Source organism: Eumetopias jubatus, unplaced genomic scaffold, assembly GCF_037043125.1.
Source record: "Eumetopias jubatus isolate StellerSeaLion01/CBP00866 unplaced genomic scaffold, mEumJub1_p1.0 scaffold_16, whole genome shotgun sequence".
Taxonomy (NCBI): domain Eukaryota; kingdom Metazoa; phylum Chordata; class Mammalia; order Carnivora; family Otariidae; genus Eumetopias; species Eumetopias jubatus.
In genome coordinates, this window is record NW_028274822.1 from 69,699,932 (window position 1) to 69,720,032 (window position 20,101).

A 20,101-nucleotide genomic window follows, 5' to 3' on the forward strand; every position below is an offset into this window, starting at 1 on the left:
TCTAGCTTTTTAACCTGCTCCCAGGTTGTGCCTGTACTGCTGGTCCACTGATCATACTTTGAGTAGCAAGGCTTTGGTCTTCTTGGAGAACTTGTTATATGGTGTTGATGTAGTCGAGCAACTCGGATGCATAATTACTCCCTAGGGTTCAGTTGGTGTCCATTGTGTTTCCATGAATGTCTCAGGAAGTCAAGTTAGAATCACATTAGAAACTTTCAAGCCTACCCCTAGGCCTCAGTGATGATTAATTGGGATGGTTACAAATGGATTTATCATATACACCTGTTATCCTGAGAGTCTGAGCCCTTAATTTATAAGCCCATAAGGTCCATATTGGTAGGCCAGGTTCCTAAGACCAAAATCTGTTTCTGGTGGTACTTAAATGTGTCATTTATAAAGTGAATTATGTTGAAGGACTTTTGGAGGCTACAGGGTGGGATCTCACCGCAAAATCATGGATTAAGAGTGTTTTTAGACAGTGGTTCTCAAAGAGTAGTTCCTAGTAGCATTTAGCGCCACCTGGTAACCAGTTAGAAATACAAAACTCACGTCCCATTTCAGTGGTATTAAATCAGATTTTAGGGGTAGGGCCCAGCCATCCACATGTATTAAGTCTTTCAGGGAATTCTGACTGATTCAAACCAAACTCATTGGTTTACAAAACAAGGGGTGCCTGGGTGGCTCAGTCGTTAAGCGTCTGCCTTCGGCTCAAGTCATGATCCCAGGGTCCTGGGATTGAGCCCCGCATCAGGCTCCCTGCTTCTCCCTTCCCACTCCCCCTGCTTGTGTTTCCTCTCTCACTGTGCCTCTCTCTGTCAAATAAATAAATAAAATCTTAAAAAAAAAAAAAAGATGAGGTGGTCATGCTTATTAATGGAAAAACTTTAGGACCCATCAGCTTACCTTTATCAGAGGTCCTTGTTTTACCAGTTCTTGGGGTATAGTGATACCATTTATTGCTCCAAAACAAAACAAAGCAAAAAAATGCTTTGGACTGTTCCACTATTCAGATTCATGTTCTTTTTCTTTGAGTGGACAGACTGATTTTAGAGTATACATACTTGGTACTGTTACTCCTTTGCTCCTGTTTCTTGCCACTGATTCCTTAAGTGTTACCACCTGTCAGTTGAACAGGGTATAAAAGCAGGGAACACTCATAACATTCAGGTTGATACTGACCAGTGTTAATCATATACGTTAAATCTACCAGCTAAAAAGTGGGCATTGGATTATCTGAGCTTAATTTCATGTGTACTCTTCATTGCCTTGATTAGTTACAAATTGACACCATTTTAGTGACCAGTGTCTATAGGGATCTTCAAAGGAATCCACCCTAATTTGTAGCTGATGGATAGTTAATCACGGTGATACAGCCATGTTTATGTCTTTGCTTTCTACATATTTTTTTTAGATTTTATTTGAGAGAGAGCATGAATGGGGGGTTGGGGCAGGAAGGGGCAGAGGGAGAAGCAGGCTCCCCACTGAGTGAGGAGCCCGACGTGGGGCTTGATCCCAGGGCCCTGAGATCATGACCTGAGCTGAAGACAGACACTAAACCGACTGAGCCACCCAGGCACCCCTATGTTTTTGCTTTAAAAGCATTAAAAAAAAATAGACAAGCACCTGAAGTGGAGTGATTTGAATAATTCTCCCAGCCTTCTTGGAGAGAATCAGTTGCAAGACTGAAGTCTAGCCTCTGAGAAAAGAGGAAGTAGGATTTAAATCTTAGGTTGAAGTCAATAGTCAGATGGTCAAGTTTTAACTATACAGAGATCTCATTTGATAACTTATATTTTCCAAAAACTGAGTTGAGAAATAACCTCTAACAGGTGGCATTTCAGTGACATATTTCACTGCAAACTTCTTAAGCTAATATAAAAAAATAACAATGCCTATTGGGAAGGCAGAATTATGGTATGAGAAATTATTATACAATCTTAATGTTTCAGCTGTTCAGAAAACCTAGCTAACTGGAAGTTCTTAGAAGGGGTCGGCTGGCAACACTGTCTTCTGATTGCTCTTTCCTACCTGTTTCAATTCTTGGAACAGTCATCTTGAAAAGTTGGGATTCAGGGCCATTGCCCCCCATGAGTATCCTCTCCTATTTGCTCATGGTGGAAACTTCTAGCTAGATAAGGAACTGGTCATTTTACAATTGGAACCTTTAACATAGGAATTTGTGGGTAGGGCCTTTGATTCAGGAAAGGGTGCTGTGAATGGAGGCTGGCTTAAGGGAAGCCTGCCCAAGGATGGGGCAGTTTGACTCAGAGTTCCCAGTAGTTCACTGGGCAGGGACAAACCCAACACTGAGTGACGGCTGCTGGGAGGCGTCATGCACCTTCCCTTGTCCTCAAGAGAAGCAATGAAGAGGGTAGGATAGGGGCGTTGAGCCCCACTGCCTGCTTTAGGATCCCCTGCTTCACCACTTGCTTACCCTGTGTGGCCTTCAGCCATATACTTATCTGATTCTCATCCTTTTCCTCTGTAAAATGTGGGTGGAATAGTGTCTACCTCATGGGATTTTTGTGGGGAATAAATGAGAAAAATGCATGTCAAGTGCTTAGAAGAGTGGCTGGCACACAGTAAGTGTTGAGAACTGTTTCTGATGTAATAAGGGGCGTACTCAGATACCTTCTTTAGATCCCAACTTTAGATCAAGATGCTTATTTTTTAAATGTCACAGTAACCATTTCCATTTTAACATGAAACCAGAAAGTCCTGTTGAATATGTAATGCCACCACCCTGAAAATGATTTTAAGTTTCCTTCTAGTGTTTACCTACTTTACACGTTATATTTTTTTCAGTTGTATAAAGACATTTAAAAGCCAAGGTTTATTTTTATTGTGTTGGCCAGATCAACAGAGAAAACAGACTTTTCTGTTTTTCCCTCCATTCCCATTTCCTTAGTTTCAAATCTTTCAATAGAAGAAAGTCTTTGCATCAAATAGCCACCATTAAATGCTTGGATGAATCCAAGTGCAAAGTCCTGCTTAACAGCTCTGCAGGATCCTTCGAATCCTGACCTGCCTGTAAGAACTGTTCTAAATGGTGCCTGCAGCAACAAACTTCATAAGTGGGGGATGGTAGAATGTATCCCATGTACCCCCTATGTTGTTAGTTCACTGTTGTGTTGGCTATCATCTGTGGGTACCATTACCCTGTTGTGATCTATTTTTAACAGCTGTCTAATCCTTTCAGAAAAGTCATCTGACTTGGCAGAATGAATATCTGGTCAGTCAGCAACCATCTAAGAGCTTGATGACCAACCCCAATGCTAGTGGGTGTGTGGAGGGTGGGGACAGGAGGTCAAAGGCGGATGACCCAACCCAAATGCTGCTCTGGGGACATTTGCCTTCTTTTGGAAGAGCCAGGCATGCACACACACACACACACACACACACACACACACACGCACACGCGCGTAAGGTACTGAGTCACTTCTAGTCTTTTGACCACTAACAATGAAATGAAACTCTGGTTTTGTTGTTTTTTACAAAATATCTGTTAATTTTTAAAAAGTTGAGCTTTTTACTCTTACGAATTAAATTCAGCCTACAAAGGTAAAGAATATTTCTTTTTCATCTTATGTAAGTGACTTGTGTGAAATTCTTTGTAATGTCAGAATGTCCATTAAGCGTCTGCCTTTGGCTCAGGTCATGATCCCAGGGTCCTGGGATTGAGCCCCACATCTGGCTCCCTGCTCGCCGGGAAGCCTGCTTCTCCCTCTCCCACTCCCCCTGCTTGTATTCCCTCTCTGGCTGTCTCTGTCAAATAAATAAATAAAATCTTAAAAAAATATATAATGTCAATGTCATCAGGAGGCATAGCTGCTTCTGCATGGAATTTCTGCAACAAGAAATGATGTGGATTTTAACCACTGTTGTTTTGGGCTTACATTCACATTCATTTGCTTTCTACTGATCACCGAAAGTGGGTATCCATATTAGTAATTCCCAAATAGATTGTTTTGGGAGGCTTGACAAATTTTCCTTAAGGAAGGCTGCTAAAACAGAAAATGTGTTTATACTTTTTTGGCTGTGTGGCTCTTGGGCAATTAGCGGCTTATTTCTTGCTTAGGTTTTAAAACCTGTGCAAAAAATAGGGTTTCAGATATTAACTCTTCTTGTCCAGATGGTGATTGTAGTGAATTTGTTTATAATTAGTAAGTTCCTGTGGATTCTTAGGAATCTGCAAAAGGATAATCTCCCATTTCCTCCTGTAATACTCATACGGAGAGAGCATTCCCAGCTCAGAGTGGGCACTTTCCAAGTATTCTGCCTTTAGCCAAAGTTGAAGATTTTCTTTGAAAATATCCCAAAGGGGTGCCTTTTCAGGAACATTGCTCTTAAGGGCTGTTGGTGAGATGGCAAGTTCAAGAACACTTCTCTTGAGAGACTGGAGAACCATGGGGCCAGGGCCAAGAGTCATCTGTGTATGCTAGATACTAAGCCTGGCACACAGGAAATGTTCCCTGGACAGCTATGAAAAGAGCAATTTTTGTATTGACTTAGCTCGTGGTTTCTCCCCAGCCCACTTATGTGGGGGACCTTCTAGGCTGGAATACCATCTTATGCAACTTAAGACATTGGTGGAAGGTACAGATTTAACTCTGTCAACCCCATGAAGAGGGCCTCTCAGTGTCCCTAAATGTCCAAGTAGACTTTAGGCCATATTTTCAGAAACATCCATTTAAAGCACTACTTCTTTGGAGTCCATTGGAGATCTTCTGAAGGTATGAATACTCACTGCAGGAATTGCAGAAATGCACAGTTTTGCATATGGTTCCTTAGGACCATGAAATTGGTTTAAGAAGCCCTGCTTTCAAGAACAGTAAGTCTAATTTTACCTAGATGTTTGAAGTTATTCTCAGCAGCTTTTACTATCCAAGAACTATTGTTTTGTTTTCCCAGTTAACAGCCTGTTACCAAAGAAAGTGGCTCTTCATCCTCTCGAGGCAGGTGGGCTACGTCTTAGCCGTTGCTCTTGGTCAGTAGCACCGTTTGTGCTGCTGACATAGTTAATGCCGGCATGTGTAACTGGCTGCCTGCTCTCCCTGTGCTCTTAGAGGCCGTCAAGTTGTATAGTTGGTTGCCAGAGTGTTTATTCACACCTAGTATATGTGTATATATAGCATAAAGTCAACTGGAATAATATGGGAGGGGAAGTTATAACATTTTTACCAACCTGAGCAACTCTTGTATCCTAGGGTTGTTGGCATTTGTAAGTCTGTCATTAGGACAGTAAGTCTGTAAGGAAATAAAATATTAACCTCTGGTAATAACACCTTGATTTGATTTACTTAAAAATATTTTTTGAGATAAAATTCACATAAAATTCATCCCTTTAACAGTGTACCATTCAGTGGGTTTCAGTAAATTCACTAAGTTGTACAACCATCACTATTACCTAATTCTAGAATATTTTCATCACTCCATACAGAAACCCATTAGCAGTTTCTCCCATTATCCCCTTTCCCCAGCCCTGGCAAGCATTAATCTACTTTTTGACTCCACGGATTTACCTATTCTAAACATTGCACATAAACAGAATCATACTGGGGCGCCTGGGTGGCCCCGTTGTTAAGCGTCTGCCTTCGGCTCAGGTCATGACCCCCAGGGTCCTGGGATCGAGCCCCGCATCGGGCTCCCTGCTCAGCAGGAAGCCTGCTTCTCCCTCTCCCCCTGCTTGTGTTCCCTCTCTCGCTGTGTCTGTCTCTGTCAAATAAATAAATAAAATCTTAAAAAAAAATCATACTGTATGTGACTTTTTTGTCTGGCTTCTTTCACTTAATGTTTTCAAGGTTTGTGTTATAGCATGTATCAGTATTTTATTCCTTTTTATTGCCAAATAATCCATTGTATGGGTTTACCACATTTTGTATGTTCATCAGTTGATGGGCCTACAGGGTTGTTTCCATTTTTTTTTCCCCTCCATATCCTTGCCAATACTGGTTATTTTCCCTTTTTTTCTTTTTTAATAGCCATCCTAGTACATGTGAAGTGGCATCTCACTGTGGTTTTGACTTGCACTTCCTTAATGACTAATATTTTGAACATCATGTGCTTGTTGGCCATTTGTGGATCTTCTTTGGAGAAAAATGTATTGAAATCTTTTACAGTTTGTAAATTGGGTTGTTTGTTGTCTTTTTGTTGTTAAATTGTACACGTTCTCCCCCTATTCTGGACACTAGACCCTTACCAGATACATGATTTTGTAAATATTTTTTCCTGTTCAATAGATTGCCTTTTCACTTTCTTGATAGTCATTTGAAGCACAAAAGTTCCTAAACTTAAAGTCCAACATATCTCTTTCCTTTGGTTGCTTTTGCTTTTTTAGTGTCCCAGCTGAGAAATACTGCTTAATCTGAGGTCATGAACTTGTTACACCTGCATTGTCTTCTAAGAGTTTTATAGTTACAACTCTTAAGTTTAGGTCTTTGATACTTTTGAGTTCGTGTTTGTATATGGTATGAAGTAGAAGTAAACTTTATTTTTTAGAACAGTGTGAGATTTGTAGAGAAACTGGGAACATAGTAGAGTTTTTCCTGTTAATATAGTGTATTTGTTACAATTAGCAATGTTGATACATTGTTACTAAAATCCATACTTTATTCACCTGTCATTCGTTTTTATCTAATGTCCTTCTTCTGTTCAGGATCCCATCTGGGATTCCACATTAAATAGAGTCTTCATTTCCCTTTTTGTAAGATTGTTACCTTTGTGAAAATTTGTTTTTTTTTGGTCCCCATAAATAGAACATTTGGTCCTCCTGCATGTTTTGTGGGTATGTTAAAATGTTAATCTTTTCCAGTTGACTCCTAAATAAATAAGTAAAATCATTAGATTCAGCAAACAGGTGTAGTAGTAATAGAAGACACCTATCACCTGGGCTCTCTATTATCTTTGGCAGTTAAAAGTTTCAAACAAAGCCTTATTATATAGAAACTTGAGTGTATTGGGAGTATACATATTTAAGTATAAAATATATTGCTCTTGGTTTAATAGTATACTAGGGTTCTTAGTTTAATATTTAGATTTGAGGGTGGTAGAGTAAGGAGATATGAAATAATCTTTGGGTTGCTTCTAATTGCACAAAATTGTTTTTGCAATATTTTTTCCTGTAGTATATATTTCCAATATTAAAAGGGCCTTCCTGTTTCTACTGGTATATGTTTTAAGCATTCCTGTCCTCAGGATTTCTGTATTGTAATATTTACTATCATCATAACTACTATTGGTCCATCTACCTTCACCCATCACAGAATTCGTGTCACCCTGCAGCACTGACACTGTGTTTGCTCTGCAGATGTCACTGGATTCCAGTCTTTACTGGTGATTTCTGGGTTGTAGGTCATTACTTGGACAGTTTTTTGTTTTTTGGTGGGGGTTTTTTTTGTTTCTTTTTGTTTTTTGGATTTTGGGCAGTCTCTAGATACTATATTTGGAATTCTGTTTATCTCAGACTTCTGGATTTTTCTAGGTCTTTCTTCCCAATTAAAAAGACATAATTCATAAATCCTAAAAAAATGCAAATGATAGGGGCACGTGGGTGGCTCAGTCAGTTAAGTGTCTGCCTTCGGCTCAGGTCATGATCCCAGGTCCTGGGACCCTGCTTCTCCATCTCCCTTCCGCTCCGCCTGCTTGTGCTCTTGCACTCGCTCGCTCTGTCAAATAAATAAATTTTTCTTAAAAATGCAAATGATATGCTGGTTTTAAAACTAAAATGTCATCTTAGGGCATTTTGCTCTTGTGAAGAAAATATTTCGATGCTTCAAGTGTCTGAAGACAGAGTTGTGTGCAATGATTCCTGTAGGCTGAGAGAGTAAATCTATTCCTCCATGTTTACCCCAAGATATGGGAAGCAGTGATCAGAGAAGCAGCAAGCATTCTATTGTGAGGCCTGTGATGGGGGTCTTGCTGAGGTCACGGCACAGTGGTATATATATACTTCTATGCAAGGCAGTTGTAGCATTTTATGCAGTGAAAGGTTGGGAATTGCCCTTTTTTACTTTATTATGAAAATGTTGAAATGTAAATAACGAGGCAGTGGTTGTTCGTGTCTATACACATGTACGAGCAGATGTGTGTGTGTTAACACATATGTACTGAGAGAATTCTAGACCATTGGAAAATCTAGGAATCTGTGAGTCCATGCAAGTAATAGGTAAATACATGGGGGAAGAGAGAGGGTTTGGGTTTTCCCTCCCAGGGAAATGCCAACTGCTGACTGGTAAATATGGAGAGACCTAGAGTTGGGAAATCAGGATTGGTTTGGGCAAGATTCATCAGTAGGTGCTAAGTTCAGGGGGAAATTTTGATAAAGACCAGGATATTTGCAGCCTCCCCACAGATTGCATACTAATTGCAAGTGGGAAAGTAGTAACTGAAACAGTAGAGAAACTGGAGAATACCTTGACCATGTGGTCAAAATCAGGATCACTACTGAAGGGCAGATGGACATCATGGAGCCCAGAGGTGATGCACTGAGATGGACACAACATTTCTAAGGTTAGTGTTCTCTTCCGTGGATGCTTAGCCTCAGCATAATCATGAGGAAACATTAGATAAACCTCAAATGAATAATGTTCTCTTGGAGGGGGGAGGGGGAAGTAGGCTGTATTCTTTAGAAATGTCAAGGTCCTAAAAGAAGAAATGGTAGAGATGTTCCAGTTGTAGAAATGTCTCAAAGAAATATGACAGCTAATATCTGATGCTAGACTGTATCCTGCATTGGAGGCTAAAACAATATAAAGGACGGTACTGGGTCAGTTGACAAATTGGAATCTGGGAGGGGTAGGTTAGATAAAAGTATTATTGATAACATATAAAACTGGCAGCCATTCTCATCCAGGTTCTGCAGAAGGTAAGCCCTTATGCCCTAAAGCAGCTGCTACATGTAATGGATTTGCTTTTCTTTTATGCATCTACAGTGATACTGGCCAAATATAATCCTTAGAAGAATGGAAAACTAGTCACTCAAATTATTTTCTGTAGGGTTTAATTCTCTCAAGGAACTGGATAAGAGACTATGAAAGAATATCCTCATTCTTAGGAAATAAGCACTGAAGTATTTGAGGATAAAGGACCATGACTATGCAATTTACTCTTCTACGGTTTAAAAAAAAAAAAGTATAGAGAGCCCAAATGCTAAAGTAAATGGGAGAAAATGTCAACAGGCAAATCAGAGAAATGATAAATAGATGTTTTTGGTGCTTTGTTTTCTTGCAATTTTACATTAAAAAATCTTATAAATTGATACCTAATGCACTTAAGAATATTAAGTAACTGGAGGTTTTATTTAAGCCTAAAGCTTCCATACCTCAATGAGCATTCGTGTTGTGGACTATATTATTGGATGGCAATTTGTGAGAGAATTGTGTTTTAGCAAGAAACTGATGACTATGAAGTTATTTGTCAGTTCTGCTTGAGCTTCTTGTAAGAATTTTGAGCTAACTGCAGTCCTTTTTGGAATAAGTCAAGGTGTGAATAAGAACTGTGTGACATCCTTCAGATAGACACTCCAGTCATTACCGAGAACAAATATAAGTTGAAAATACATGGCATGGGAAATATTACTCAAAATCACCATTTGGTTTCTCTTTCTAGGAAGAGCTCTTGGATATAAAAGAACGCCCTCATTCCAAACAAAGGCCATCATGCCTCTCTGAAAAATATGACAGGTATGGGGGCAAGGGGAGGAGCGTGCTCCTTCTACTCAACTTCTTGTTACACCAAACTTGGTAATTTAAGAATTGTTTTGGAGTTTTTTTGGTAGAATGATGAGTGGGGAGATTTTAGGGATAATGACGTTGGGCTTCTGTGCCAAATACATCACAGATAAACTGTGGACTGAGTAGCACCTTACTGCATCGTCTTCATCAGTTTTATTATTAATTAGCTTTAAACTGTTCAAAAAGTTGAGCTTCACGGGACTAAGGACAACTAAACCAGTTCTTTTTCAGTGAATTGCTGATGAAACTAAAGTTAGAAAATGACTTGGTCAGCGGCACATAGAAAGCAGGATTAAGATTGAACACTGGAGTCCTCTCTGGGGTGTTTGCTATCAGTGGTGGCTTTTGCACTGTGCTTTGGGGGTCCTTCAAGGGCCTGCCCTGAGGAAGCTGGTCAGGAGGACTCAACTTGTAGCACGGCTCCACCCCACTCCCTGCCCCCAGCCAGAAAAACCATTCAGCTCTTCAGATTAGCCCTTTGGCATCTTGGGCTCCTTCACAAGAGGTATAAGGCTTTGGTCTGAGAAGACTACAGCTAAATTATGGTTTGAAAATCTTCACAAATACCCTACATTGCATTCGTTATGGCCACCTTAAGGCTTTAAGGTCACTTCTTAAAATCAAGGTAGGGGGTTCATATGGCCCACATTTTTAACATACAAAGTGTATTATGTTTAATTTCTTGGTTGAATAGGGCATACTATTTTCATTTGTTTATCTACTCTTCAGAAGGTTGCTAAGTCTCAGTTCCTCACCACTTTCCCCTGATGAAGGTGATATTTGAATAATGACTATTCTAGATGATTAGGATTTTTTGATATGTCTCAGATAAGCTGTTTTTGTTTGTTGTTTTTCATTAAAGCTGTCAATCTTTTTTATGTCTCAAGTTGAATTTTCTTGTTACAACTGTTTCTTCTTGGGATAAAATTATCAGGGCACACATACTTTTATTCTGAAGTGGAAATGAAGAGAGGAAAAGCTTCCCATCCTGGTATTTCTCTTCTCAATTAAAATTTGATTCTTAAACTCCAAGTAATCCTCACAACCACACCAGAGGATAGGTAATATCTCCTTTATTGTGAGGGGTTTGAGATTGAGAGGTTGACTCACTTATTTGAGAAATGTTTAGTTGGTACCTGCTGCTGTGTGGCAAATAACTGTCAGGTGCTATCAGATACTGCCTTAATGGAGCATTGGTGTATGGAAGGATAATGGTCAAGTACTCAAGAGTTTATCATTGCCACCATTATAGGCGGTGAAGGACAAGTGCAGAGTACCCTGCTACTAGTCTTTAGCACAGCCTGGTCTGGTCTCGGGGTTGGGAAGTCCTTTCAAAAGAATAGTGAAAGGCATAGCTTATTAACTTGTCCAAGATGTCCCTGATGGTGATGTAGAATTCCGTCCCAGATCATTGGAGTCTAGAGATTCTGCTCTGCACACTCTGCCACCTGCTACCTTATCATTAGAGAGGAGTAACAAAATATAGCGAAATCACACATTTTATGTTTTTAAGGGTTTTCTTTCCTGCCTGTGGGGAAAAACTGAGACACAGTACGCATAAGAAATTCTGGAAAAGTACATACCAAGCATTCCAGGAACAACTACAAGCAAGAGCTTTTTCTCCATCCCTTATACTAATCTTCAGTCAACTGGGTTTCTTCCTCCAATAAACTAATCAATTTTATGGAGCATCTTCTTTGTGTAGGACAGGCATAGTTACTGTAATCCCCATGGTTTGTGTCTGATGTTTCATTTATACACAGACCACTGGTTTTCAAGTGACTTTTGGTGTTCTGTGAAAAAATACAACAAAATATTACTGAATTAATACAGATCTTCCTCAGCGTACAATGGGGTATGTCCCAATAAACCCATCCTAAGTTGAAAATGTTGTTAGTCGAAAATGCATTTAATACACCTGGCCTGCTGAACATCATAGCTTAGCCTAGCTATCTTAAAAGTGCGCAGAACACTTAGCCTCGCCTACAGTTGGGCAAAATTATCTAACACAAAGCCTGTTTTATAATACAGTGTTGAATATCTCGTAACCTATAGAATGCTGTATTGAAAGTAAAACACAGGGGCGCCTGGGTGGCTCAGTTGGTTAAGCGACTACCTTCGGCTCAGGTCATGATCCTGGAGTCCCGTGATCGAGTCCCACATCGGGCTCCCTGCTCAGCAGGGAGTCTGCTTCTCCCTCTGATCCTCCCCCCTCTCATGTGCTCTCTCTATCTCATTCTCTCTCTCAAACAAATAAATAAATAAAATATTTAAAAAAAAAAAAAAGTAAAACACAGAATGGTGTGGTTTACCCTTGTGTTCACGCTGGGCGACCAGGAGCTGCTGCGCGCTGCCCCTGTGAAGCATCGCAGGAGGGCATTATATCACACATTGCTAGCCTGGGAAATGCTCAGACTTCTACAGTTCGAAGCAGTTTCTACTAAAGGTGTACCGCTGCGAAGTAGAACCCTCTTGAGTTGAACCTAATAAGTCAGGGACCATCCGTTGCTGTTTGTTATCATCTTAAAGAGCTAACCATTCTGATGGCAACCATGAAGTTTTATATTGGAAAGGGGTTTTCATAACTTATTACCTGAAGACATTTAGAAATTAGACCATGTGGTCCATGGGTGCAAGTGCTAACTTTTGATACCTTTTGACTTGTAGTGATGGCGTCTGGGACCCTGAAAAGTGGCATGCCTCTCTCTACCCAGCTTCAGGGCGGAACTCACCAGTGGAAAGTTTGAAGAAAGAGTTGGATCCAGACCGGCCTTCCCTTGTGCGCAGGATAGTAGGTGAGCAGTAGGAGCCAGGGCACCAATTTTGGAGCAGCAAATTTGTTTGCCGCTGGTTAATTCTTAGCTGAGAATTTTATGCATTCAGGGAAAATGTCATTATCAGGTAACTGATTTATTAACTGGGTTTTTCCTGATTAGCAGAGAAAAATCAGCTTTCCTATATAGCATTGGCAAGTAGACTGCATTAGACTGTGTGCTTTTGGAATTAAAAGTACTGCAGTCTTTCATTGATAGGGATAATCGAGTAAGTTGTGATGGGGAGCATGGTAGTGAGCATAAAGCTGTGCTGGAAATCCAGTTATGCTTAGTCTCATATATGAAACTAGTCCTCAGGTATGAATCGGTTCTGGCAATTCTTAAGAGTGGATTATGGTCTGAATACAGGATTTGGATATGGTTTGAGACTGGACTAAAGCTTGGTTTTCCATATCTTTGCTCTTTAAACCCAAAAAGAGATTGAAGAGTGAAGTGAAGGGTTGGCAGTGGAGAAGCTAGTCAAGAAACTTGTTGCAAGAGGGACTTCTTTTGAGAGAAGAGGAAAACGCATCATAAAACAAATTTGGAGCTGGGCGAAGAAGATAGGGAAGACTGGTTTGAGATACAAGATCCCTCTACACAATCTTACAGTACACTTAGTGCAGTAATGTCCCTTGAACAGAGAATTTATTTTAGGAGAATTATTAAAGATGTGCACAGAAACTTTAAATGATGAAAACTGGTAAGCACCCTACATGTCCAGGGGTAGAAATGGGTTACATAAACTTTGGTACGTCCATAGTAGGACCATTAAATTGTTCAGCTGTAAATTGGAAAACTTGTGCATACTGTGTCTCGTTTTTGGAAAACATGGAGACACCCATGGAAATTCTGGAAAAGTACATACATTTTAGGTACTGTTTCTGGTGAGAAGATTAGAGGAACTTTTTCTCACTTGGTCTTCAGTTTTCTGGCTTTTCTAGGAAGAAATTTTGTGTGGTGACATGTTTCACTTTCTCATATCTTTATTGAGATATTACTGACAAAGGATAGACTGCACGTAAAGTGTGCCATTTGATGTTTGGCAGGTGTATACACCTGTGAAACCATTACGATGATCAAATTAATAAACATTTCCATCACCCCCAAAGTTCCCTGGTACCTCTGAGTCCCTCCTCATACTTCCCACCCCCCCCAGTCTTCCTCCCCCAAGCACTGATTTGCTTTCTGTCACTACAGATTAGTTTACATTTTCTAGAATTCAGTAAAAATGGAATCCTACAGTGTGCACTCTTTGGGTAGCTTTTTTCACTCAAAATAGTTGTTTTAAGATTCAGTCGTGATGTTGGGTATATAAATAGCTCCTTTTTATTGCCTAGTAGTATTCTGTTGTATGAATTCACCAGTTTATCCACTTATCTGTTGATGGACATTTGGGTCATTTCTAGTTTCTGACTATTAACCAAAAGTATTATGAACATTCATGTACAAGTCTTTATATAGACATATGCTTTCTTTTCTCTTGGGAGTAAATACCTAAGAGAATGGCTGGGTGCTATAGTAAATGTATGTCTCATGTTTTGAGAAACTGCCAAGCTGTTTTGCAACATGGTTTTACCACTTTACATTTCTGCCAGCAGTATATGAGAGTTTCACTTGTTCTGCATCCTTGTCACCACTTGGAATGGTCAGTCTTTGCGATTTTAGCCAATCTAATAAGTGCAATGGTATCACATTATGGTTTAATTTGCATTTCCCTAATGACTGATAATGTTGAGTATCTTTTCATATGCCTATTTGCCATCCATATATCCTCTTTAGTATCAAAGCATTTGTCCATTTTTTTTTTTTTAAAGATTGATTTATTTGAGAGAGAGTATAAGCTGGGGGAGAGGCAGAAGGAGAGGGAGAAGCAGACTCCCCGCTGAGCTGGAGATCATGACCTGAGCTGAAGGCAGATGCTTAACCATCTGAGCCACCCAGGGCGCCCCAGCATTTGTCCATTTTTTAATCAGATTGTGTTTTAATTCTGAAGAGTTTTTATTTTTTTTTTTAAAGATTTTTATTTATTCATGAAAGACAGAGAGAGAGAGAGGCAGAGGGAGAAGCAGGCTCCCAAGGAGAAGGAAGCCCGACGCGGGACTCGATCCCAGGACCCTGGGATCATGACCTGAGCCGAAGGCAGACGCTTAACCATCTGAGCCACCCAGGCGCCCTGAAGAGTTTTTATATGTACCTGATACAGGTCCTTCCTTTATCAGATACACACTTTGAAATATTTTCTTCTGGTCTGTGGCTTATTTTGCATTCTTAGAACAGTATCTTTCAAAGAGCAGAAGTTTTAAATTGCAATCAAGCCCAATCTGTCACTTTACCTTTTTTTTTTTTAATGGATTGTGCTCTTGGTGTCATGCCTAAGAAAACTCTGCTTAACCCAATGTCATAAAGATTTCCTCCTGTATTTTTTTCTAGAAGTCTTATATCATTTAGATCTATGATCCATTTTGTGTTTTGTATGTGGTATGAGGTATCAATTCAAATTCATTTTTTTGCGTATGGATATCCACCTGTTAAATACTGTTTTTGTTTTTGTTTTAAAGATTTTATTTATTTGACAGAGAGGGAACACAAGCAGGGGGAGTGGGAGAGGGAGAAGCAGGCTCCCCGCTGAGCAGGGAGCCCGATGTGGGGCTCGATCCCAGGACCTGGGATCATGACCTGAGCTGAAGGCAAACGCTTAATGACTGAGCCACCCAGGGGCCCCTAAATACTATTTGTTGAAGAAATGCTTCAACTTTTTAAATAATTACTTTTTCAAATACTAACACCTATTCTAGTTTATTAATGACAAAATATTTTCTAATACATAAGGTCTTTGTCAAAAATAAAGGGATTATGGAGCCTAATTATGGAAAATCATTGATTATGAAGTACATTTATTGCTCCAAGGAGAAAAAGCAAAAGACTCAGTCTTATTTAAATGTGTAAGGTACATGTCACTCTGTAGCTGTTTCCGTGTTGACTCTTCAAGTACCCTCACCACCACTAGTCATGGACATAGGGCTGAGAAAGGAAAAATACCCTGCTGGTGTGCTTACCTTTCTCTTTCTGGTGTTTTTCTAGATCCACGAGAGCGTGTGAAAGAAGATGACTTAGATGTTGTTCTCAGCCCACAGAGGCGAAGCTTTGGAGGGGGCTGCCACGTGACAGCTGCTGTTAGTTCCCGGCACTCAGGAAGCCCATTAGAGAAAGACAGCGATGGGCTTCGCCTGCTTGGTGGACGAAGGATTGGCAGTGGGAGGATAATCTCTGCTCGGACCTTTGAGAAGGATCACCGTCTTAGTGATAAGGACCTGCGGGACTTGAGAGACCGAGATCGAGAGAGGGACTATAAGGACAAGCGATTCAGGGTTTGTGTTCTAGATCCTTTGGCCCCTCGTGTGCTTAGGGACTTGATATGCACTTCATTTATACCAGGTTATTTTGGGATGCTGGATGAACACAGCCCATTCTTCAGCCAGATAGGAACAGAGTGTGTGCTGGGGGCGGGGAGGGGCTTCAAGTTTGCAGCATCGTATCTTCATTGCACCGTTGAGCACTACCTAATTCATCAAGACCTTGACTGAGGTAGAAATGCCTTAACTAGAACCTTATTTTTTATCTTGCATTGTGTACTTTTCCAGAGGGAATTTGGCGAAAGTAAGCGCGTCTTTGGTGAGCGAAGAAGAAATGATTCCTACACAGAAGAAGAACCAGAATGGTTCTCCGCAGGACCCACAAGTCAGTCTGAGACCATTGAGCTGACTGGCTTTGATGATAAGATACTGGAAGAAGATCACAAGGGGAGAAAAAGAACAAGGCGACGGACAGCCTCCGTGAAGGAAGGTAAGCAAAAACGTGGAGGGCTGGGGCGCCTGGGTGGCTCAGTCGTTAGGCGTCTGCCTCCGGCTCAGGTCATAATCCCAGGGTCCTGGGATCGAGCCCCACATCGGGCTCCTTGCTCAGTGAGGAGCCTGCTTCTCCCTCTCCCACTCCCCCTGCTTGTGTTCCCTCTCTCGCTGTGCCTCTTTGTCAAATAAATAAATAAAATCTTTAAAAAAAAAAAATGGAGAGGGAAACTACTCTTCTAATATGAGATGTGCTTATAACTGGCTTAATTGTGCATTTAAGAACAACTGCACCTGTTGCTGGCAAGTGGCAAGTTTCTAACGTTGCAGCCTGATGTAGAAGCTGCTTCCTAAGTGTGAGTTACTGGGTGTATATTATACTCTCTCCTCAACTTGTTCTGCCTGAGGTGCTAAACAGAGAAGTCTCACATTGCCCTGTAAGAGCACTGTGTACACAAAAGGGTTAGTGTTGATCACTAGACACAGCGGTGTTTTGTCTGTATAATCCTTCTAACAACCCTGTGAGGTCAGTACTTTTATGGATGAGCATATGGAGACACAGGAGGCTTGAGGGACTTGTCTGTGGACACTGAGGAAGTAAGTAGTAAAGTTGAGAGTTGAACAAGTCCTTTTGTGCTTCAGAACCCACCTTTGTCACCATGGTATTAGACCTTCCTACAGGAGTTGTGACTTAGCTTCTCCCAGACTCCGCTGTGAGATGAGGTGAGGTATCTCCTTTGCTAAACTGAAGAAGCCAGAGCTAATGTGGGAGAAGTGCCTGAGTGCAGAGTTGGTGACCCATTAGTTGTTTTCAGGGTAGTAGCCTGGCTCCAACATGGCCAGTCCTGGGCTGATGATCCTGAGAATTGGTAGTGAAGAGCCAGGCTGGCTAGCCTGGGTTTGAGTATTAGGGCTGCTGCTTACAAAAAGGATAATCTTTGATAAAACTCTTGAGGTGGGCCTGTTTCTTTGTAGGCGAAGACAGTGCCTACTCCATAACTTTAAGGGTTGCTTTTAGCATTAAAGATCGAATGTGAACATCAGAGCTCAGCGTCTTGTGGGCACTTTTTTTTTTCCTTCTTGTGGGCACTTCTTGAGTAAGTTCTAGTTCTCTTCAGCTTTCAGGTTTAATTGGAAAACACGTTTTGGCAGATAATAGTTAACAAAAGTAGAAAGCTGTTTTAATACGTAAATGTTTAATCAGTGGCACCTTAATATTTGAGGCTTTTATTATTTTTTTAAAGATTTTATTTATTTATTTGACAGAGACAGCGAGAGAGGGAACACAAGCAGGGGGATTGGGAGAGGGAAAAGCAGGCTTCCCGCTGAGCAAGGAGCCCCATGCAGGACTCGATCCCAGGACCCTGGAACCATGACCTGAGCCGTTAACGACTGAGCCACCCAAGTGCCCTGAGGCTAAGATATATTTAAACAGAAAATGAGCTAGTGGAATTTATTTAGAGGAAAGGGAGAAGTCACTTGCCCTTTTTTTGTAATATCTTTAAAATACAATAGACATTATCATTATCTTTATACTGTTACGCATCGTTCCCTGAGGTGATACAGGAAATCGATGGGTAATTTGGGAGATGTTGGCTCTCAACCAGCCTTTGAGACATGCCCTAGTGTCATTCTCCGGCTAACGCAGCACCAGCCAAGTGTGGTCTTTTCACGTAATGATAAAGATAAGGCTTCTGGTGGGGGAAAAAAAAAAAAACATGTTTTTCTTAACTGAGGTACGACCTGAATTTTACCCATTCTTGTATCAACAAGTGGATGAGCCAGATGGAGTGTCACCTCCTTATCTTATAGATACAAAGAGAGGCCTGGAAAGAAGGGACAACCCAAGACCCTGTCACATAGATTTCATGGCAGAGCCTCGAGTGGAATCCAGGGCTCCTGGCTCACTCACCCCAATAGTTAATTGCAGGGGCACCTGGGTGACTCAGTCGTTAGGCGTCTGCCTTCGGCTCAGGTCATGATCTTGGGGTTGTGAGATTGAGCCCTGCATCAGGCTCCATGCTCACCGGGTGGTCTGCTTCTCCCTCTCCCACTCCCCCTGCTTGTGTTCCCTTTCTCGCTGTCTCTCTCTCTGTCAAATAAATAAATAAAACCTTAAAAAAAAAAAGTTAATTGCAGAAGGGTCCTCAGGCTGTCCTAGCTACTGTACTTAGGATAAACAGGTACCCCGTAATTTCATCTTGGCTGCAAGAATGAAAGGAGGGGAGGGATGGTGCGTGCCTTTTAATCCATTTTTGTATCTGTATTCTAGCTTTCCACAAATTTTTTTTTTTTTAAAGAGAGTGGGGGAAGGGTGGTGAGGGGCAGAGTGAGAGACAGAAACTCAAGCAGACTCCCCGCTGAGCACGGAGCCCAACTCGGGGCTCAATCTCACAACCCCGAGATCATGACCTGAGCCAAAATCAAGGAGTCGGACACTTAACCTGCTGAGCCACCCAGGTGCCCCTCCACAGAATTTTTTATATAGCTCTTCTCTGCAAGCCTCCTAGTGCTAGGAATGTGGCAGTGAGCAAGACAAACTTATTCTTTGCCTGTTTGATTTTTAAGACCTATGTATAATGAGCACTCACTCTACACAGGGCCCAGTGCTAGGTGATGTATAAATGGTAATAATTGAAACAATTTGAATATGCATTATACCTGTAACCAGAAAAAAATATGTAGAAGTTAGAAATGGCTAAAACCCTCCATTGATAGAAAAGAACATTTTAGGAGTGCCTGGGTGGCTCAGTCAGTTAAGCGTCCAACTCTTGATTTCGGCTCAGGTCATATAGTCTCAGGGTCGTGAGATCAAGCTCTGTTTTGGGCTCCATGCTGGGGCATGGAGCCTGCTTAAGATTCTCCCTCTGCCCCTCCGCGCATAGCTCACATGTTCTGTCTCTAAAAAAAAAAAAAAAATTAGTATGCATCCTCTCTAATGAAGGTATATGGTCCTTCTGAATGTGATGAAACTTCCTCCTAGTTCTCTTTCCTAGGTCTCTGCCTTTTGAGTCTATCATAATAAATTGCCAGTTGTGTCTGTCTGCCATTGCACATCCCTACCCACTCATACCTACTCTCAGTTGACAGACCCCATCTGCTCAGAGAGCTTGACAATGGCACAGAATTGCATGTGGGACACTCCTGCTGCCTGCAAAAGCTATTTATCTGTTAAGAGATGTTCCTGATACAAAATAAAAGGGATAGAAGTATTAAAGCTTCTTTTGTAAATGTATGAACCAAGTACACACTCTCGTTTCCACCTTTCTTCCTTAAGTTGGGACCCAAAACTGCAGCAGAATGTCACTGGTCAGTCCTGAGGGGGCCAGGCAGGTTCTGCCAGGTAAAGTGGGTCAGGGAGAACACTGCTCTAGTGGACAAGGATACACCCTTGGCGTTGATTAGGCTATTGAGTTGTTTATTTTTCTAGGGCTCCCTTTCTTTGTAAAGTAAGGGCAATACCTCCATCAAAGCAGTCATCTTAGTTTAAATGTCAGTCTGTAAGGAACAATATTGCTTCTGTTGGCAGTAAGCATGTGCCAGCCCACTGGAGAGACTGCTGATTGCCTCGTCTGTGGCTCACAAACTTCGTCTTACTGGTTGCCTTAGGCCCTCAGAGGACTCGGTAGTCACATGGCAGCCACCCCTGTGGAGGAGCAGTGCTGCCTTGATAGACAGGGCTTGGTGTGGGAACAGTATTGGTGGCCGT

The 20,101-nt window shown here is 41.2% G+C and overlaps 1 protein-coding gene across 4 annotated transcripts in view; it reads left to right on the forward strand.

Moving 5' to 3' along the window:
• The window catches only part of EIF4ENIF1 (eukaryotic translation initiation factor 4E nuclear import factor 1), a 44,799-nt gene that overhangs the window by 3,159 nt on the left and 21,539 nt on the right, over positions 1 to 20,101 (forward strand). For all 4 annotated transcript variants that reach the window (XM_028124721.2, XM_028124724.2, XM_028124725.2 and 1 more), the window contains exons 3-6: positions 9,607 to 9,680; positions 12,399 to 12,526; positions 15,629 to 15,915; positions 16,189 to 16,390. In XM_028124721.2, coding sequence (XP_027980522.1) covers positions 9,607 to 9,680; positions 12,399 to 12,526; positions 15,629 to 15,915; positions 16,189 to 16,390 — 691 coding nt within the window. The remainder of the gene's footprint in view (positions 1 to 9,606; positions 9,681 to 12,398; positions 12,527 to 15,628; positions 15,916 to 16,188; positions 16,391 to 20,101) is intronic.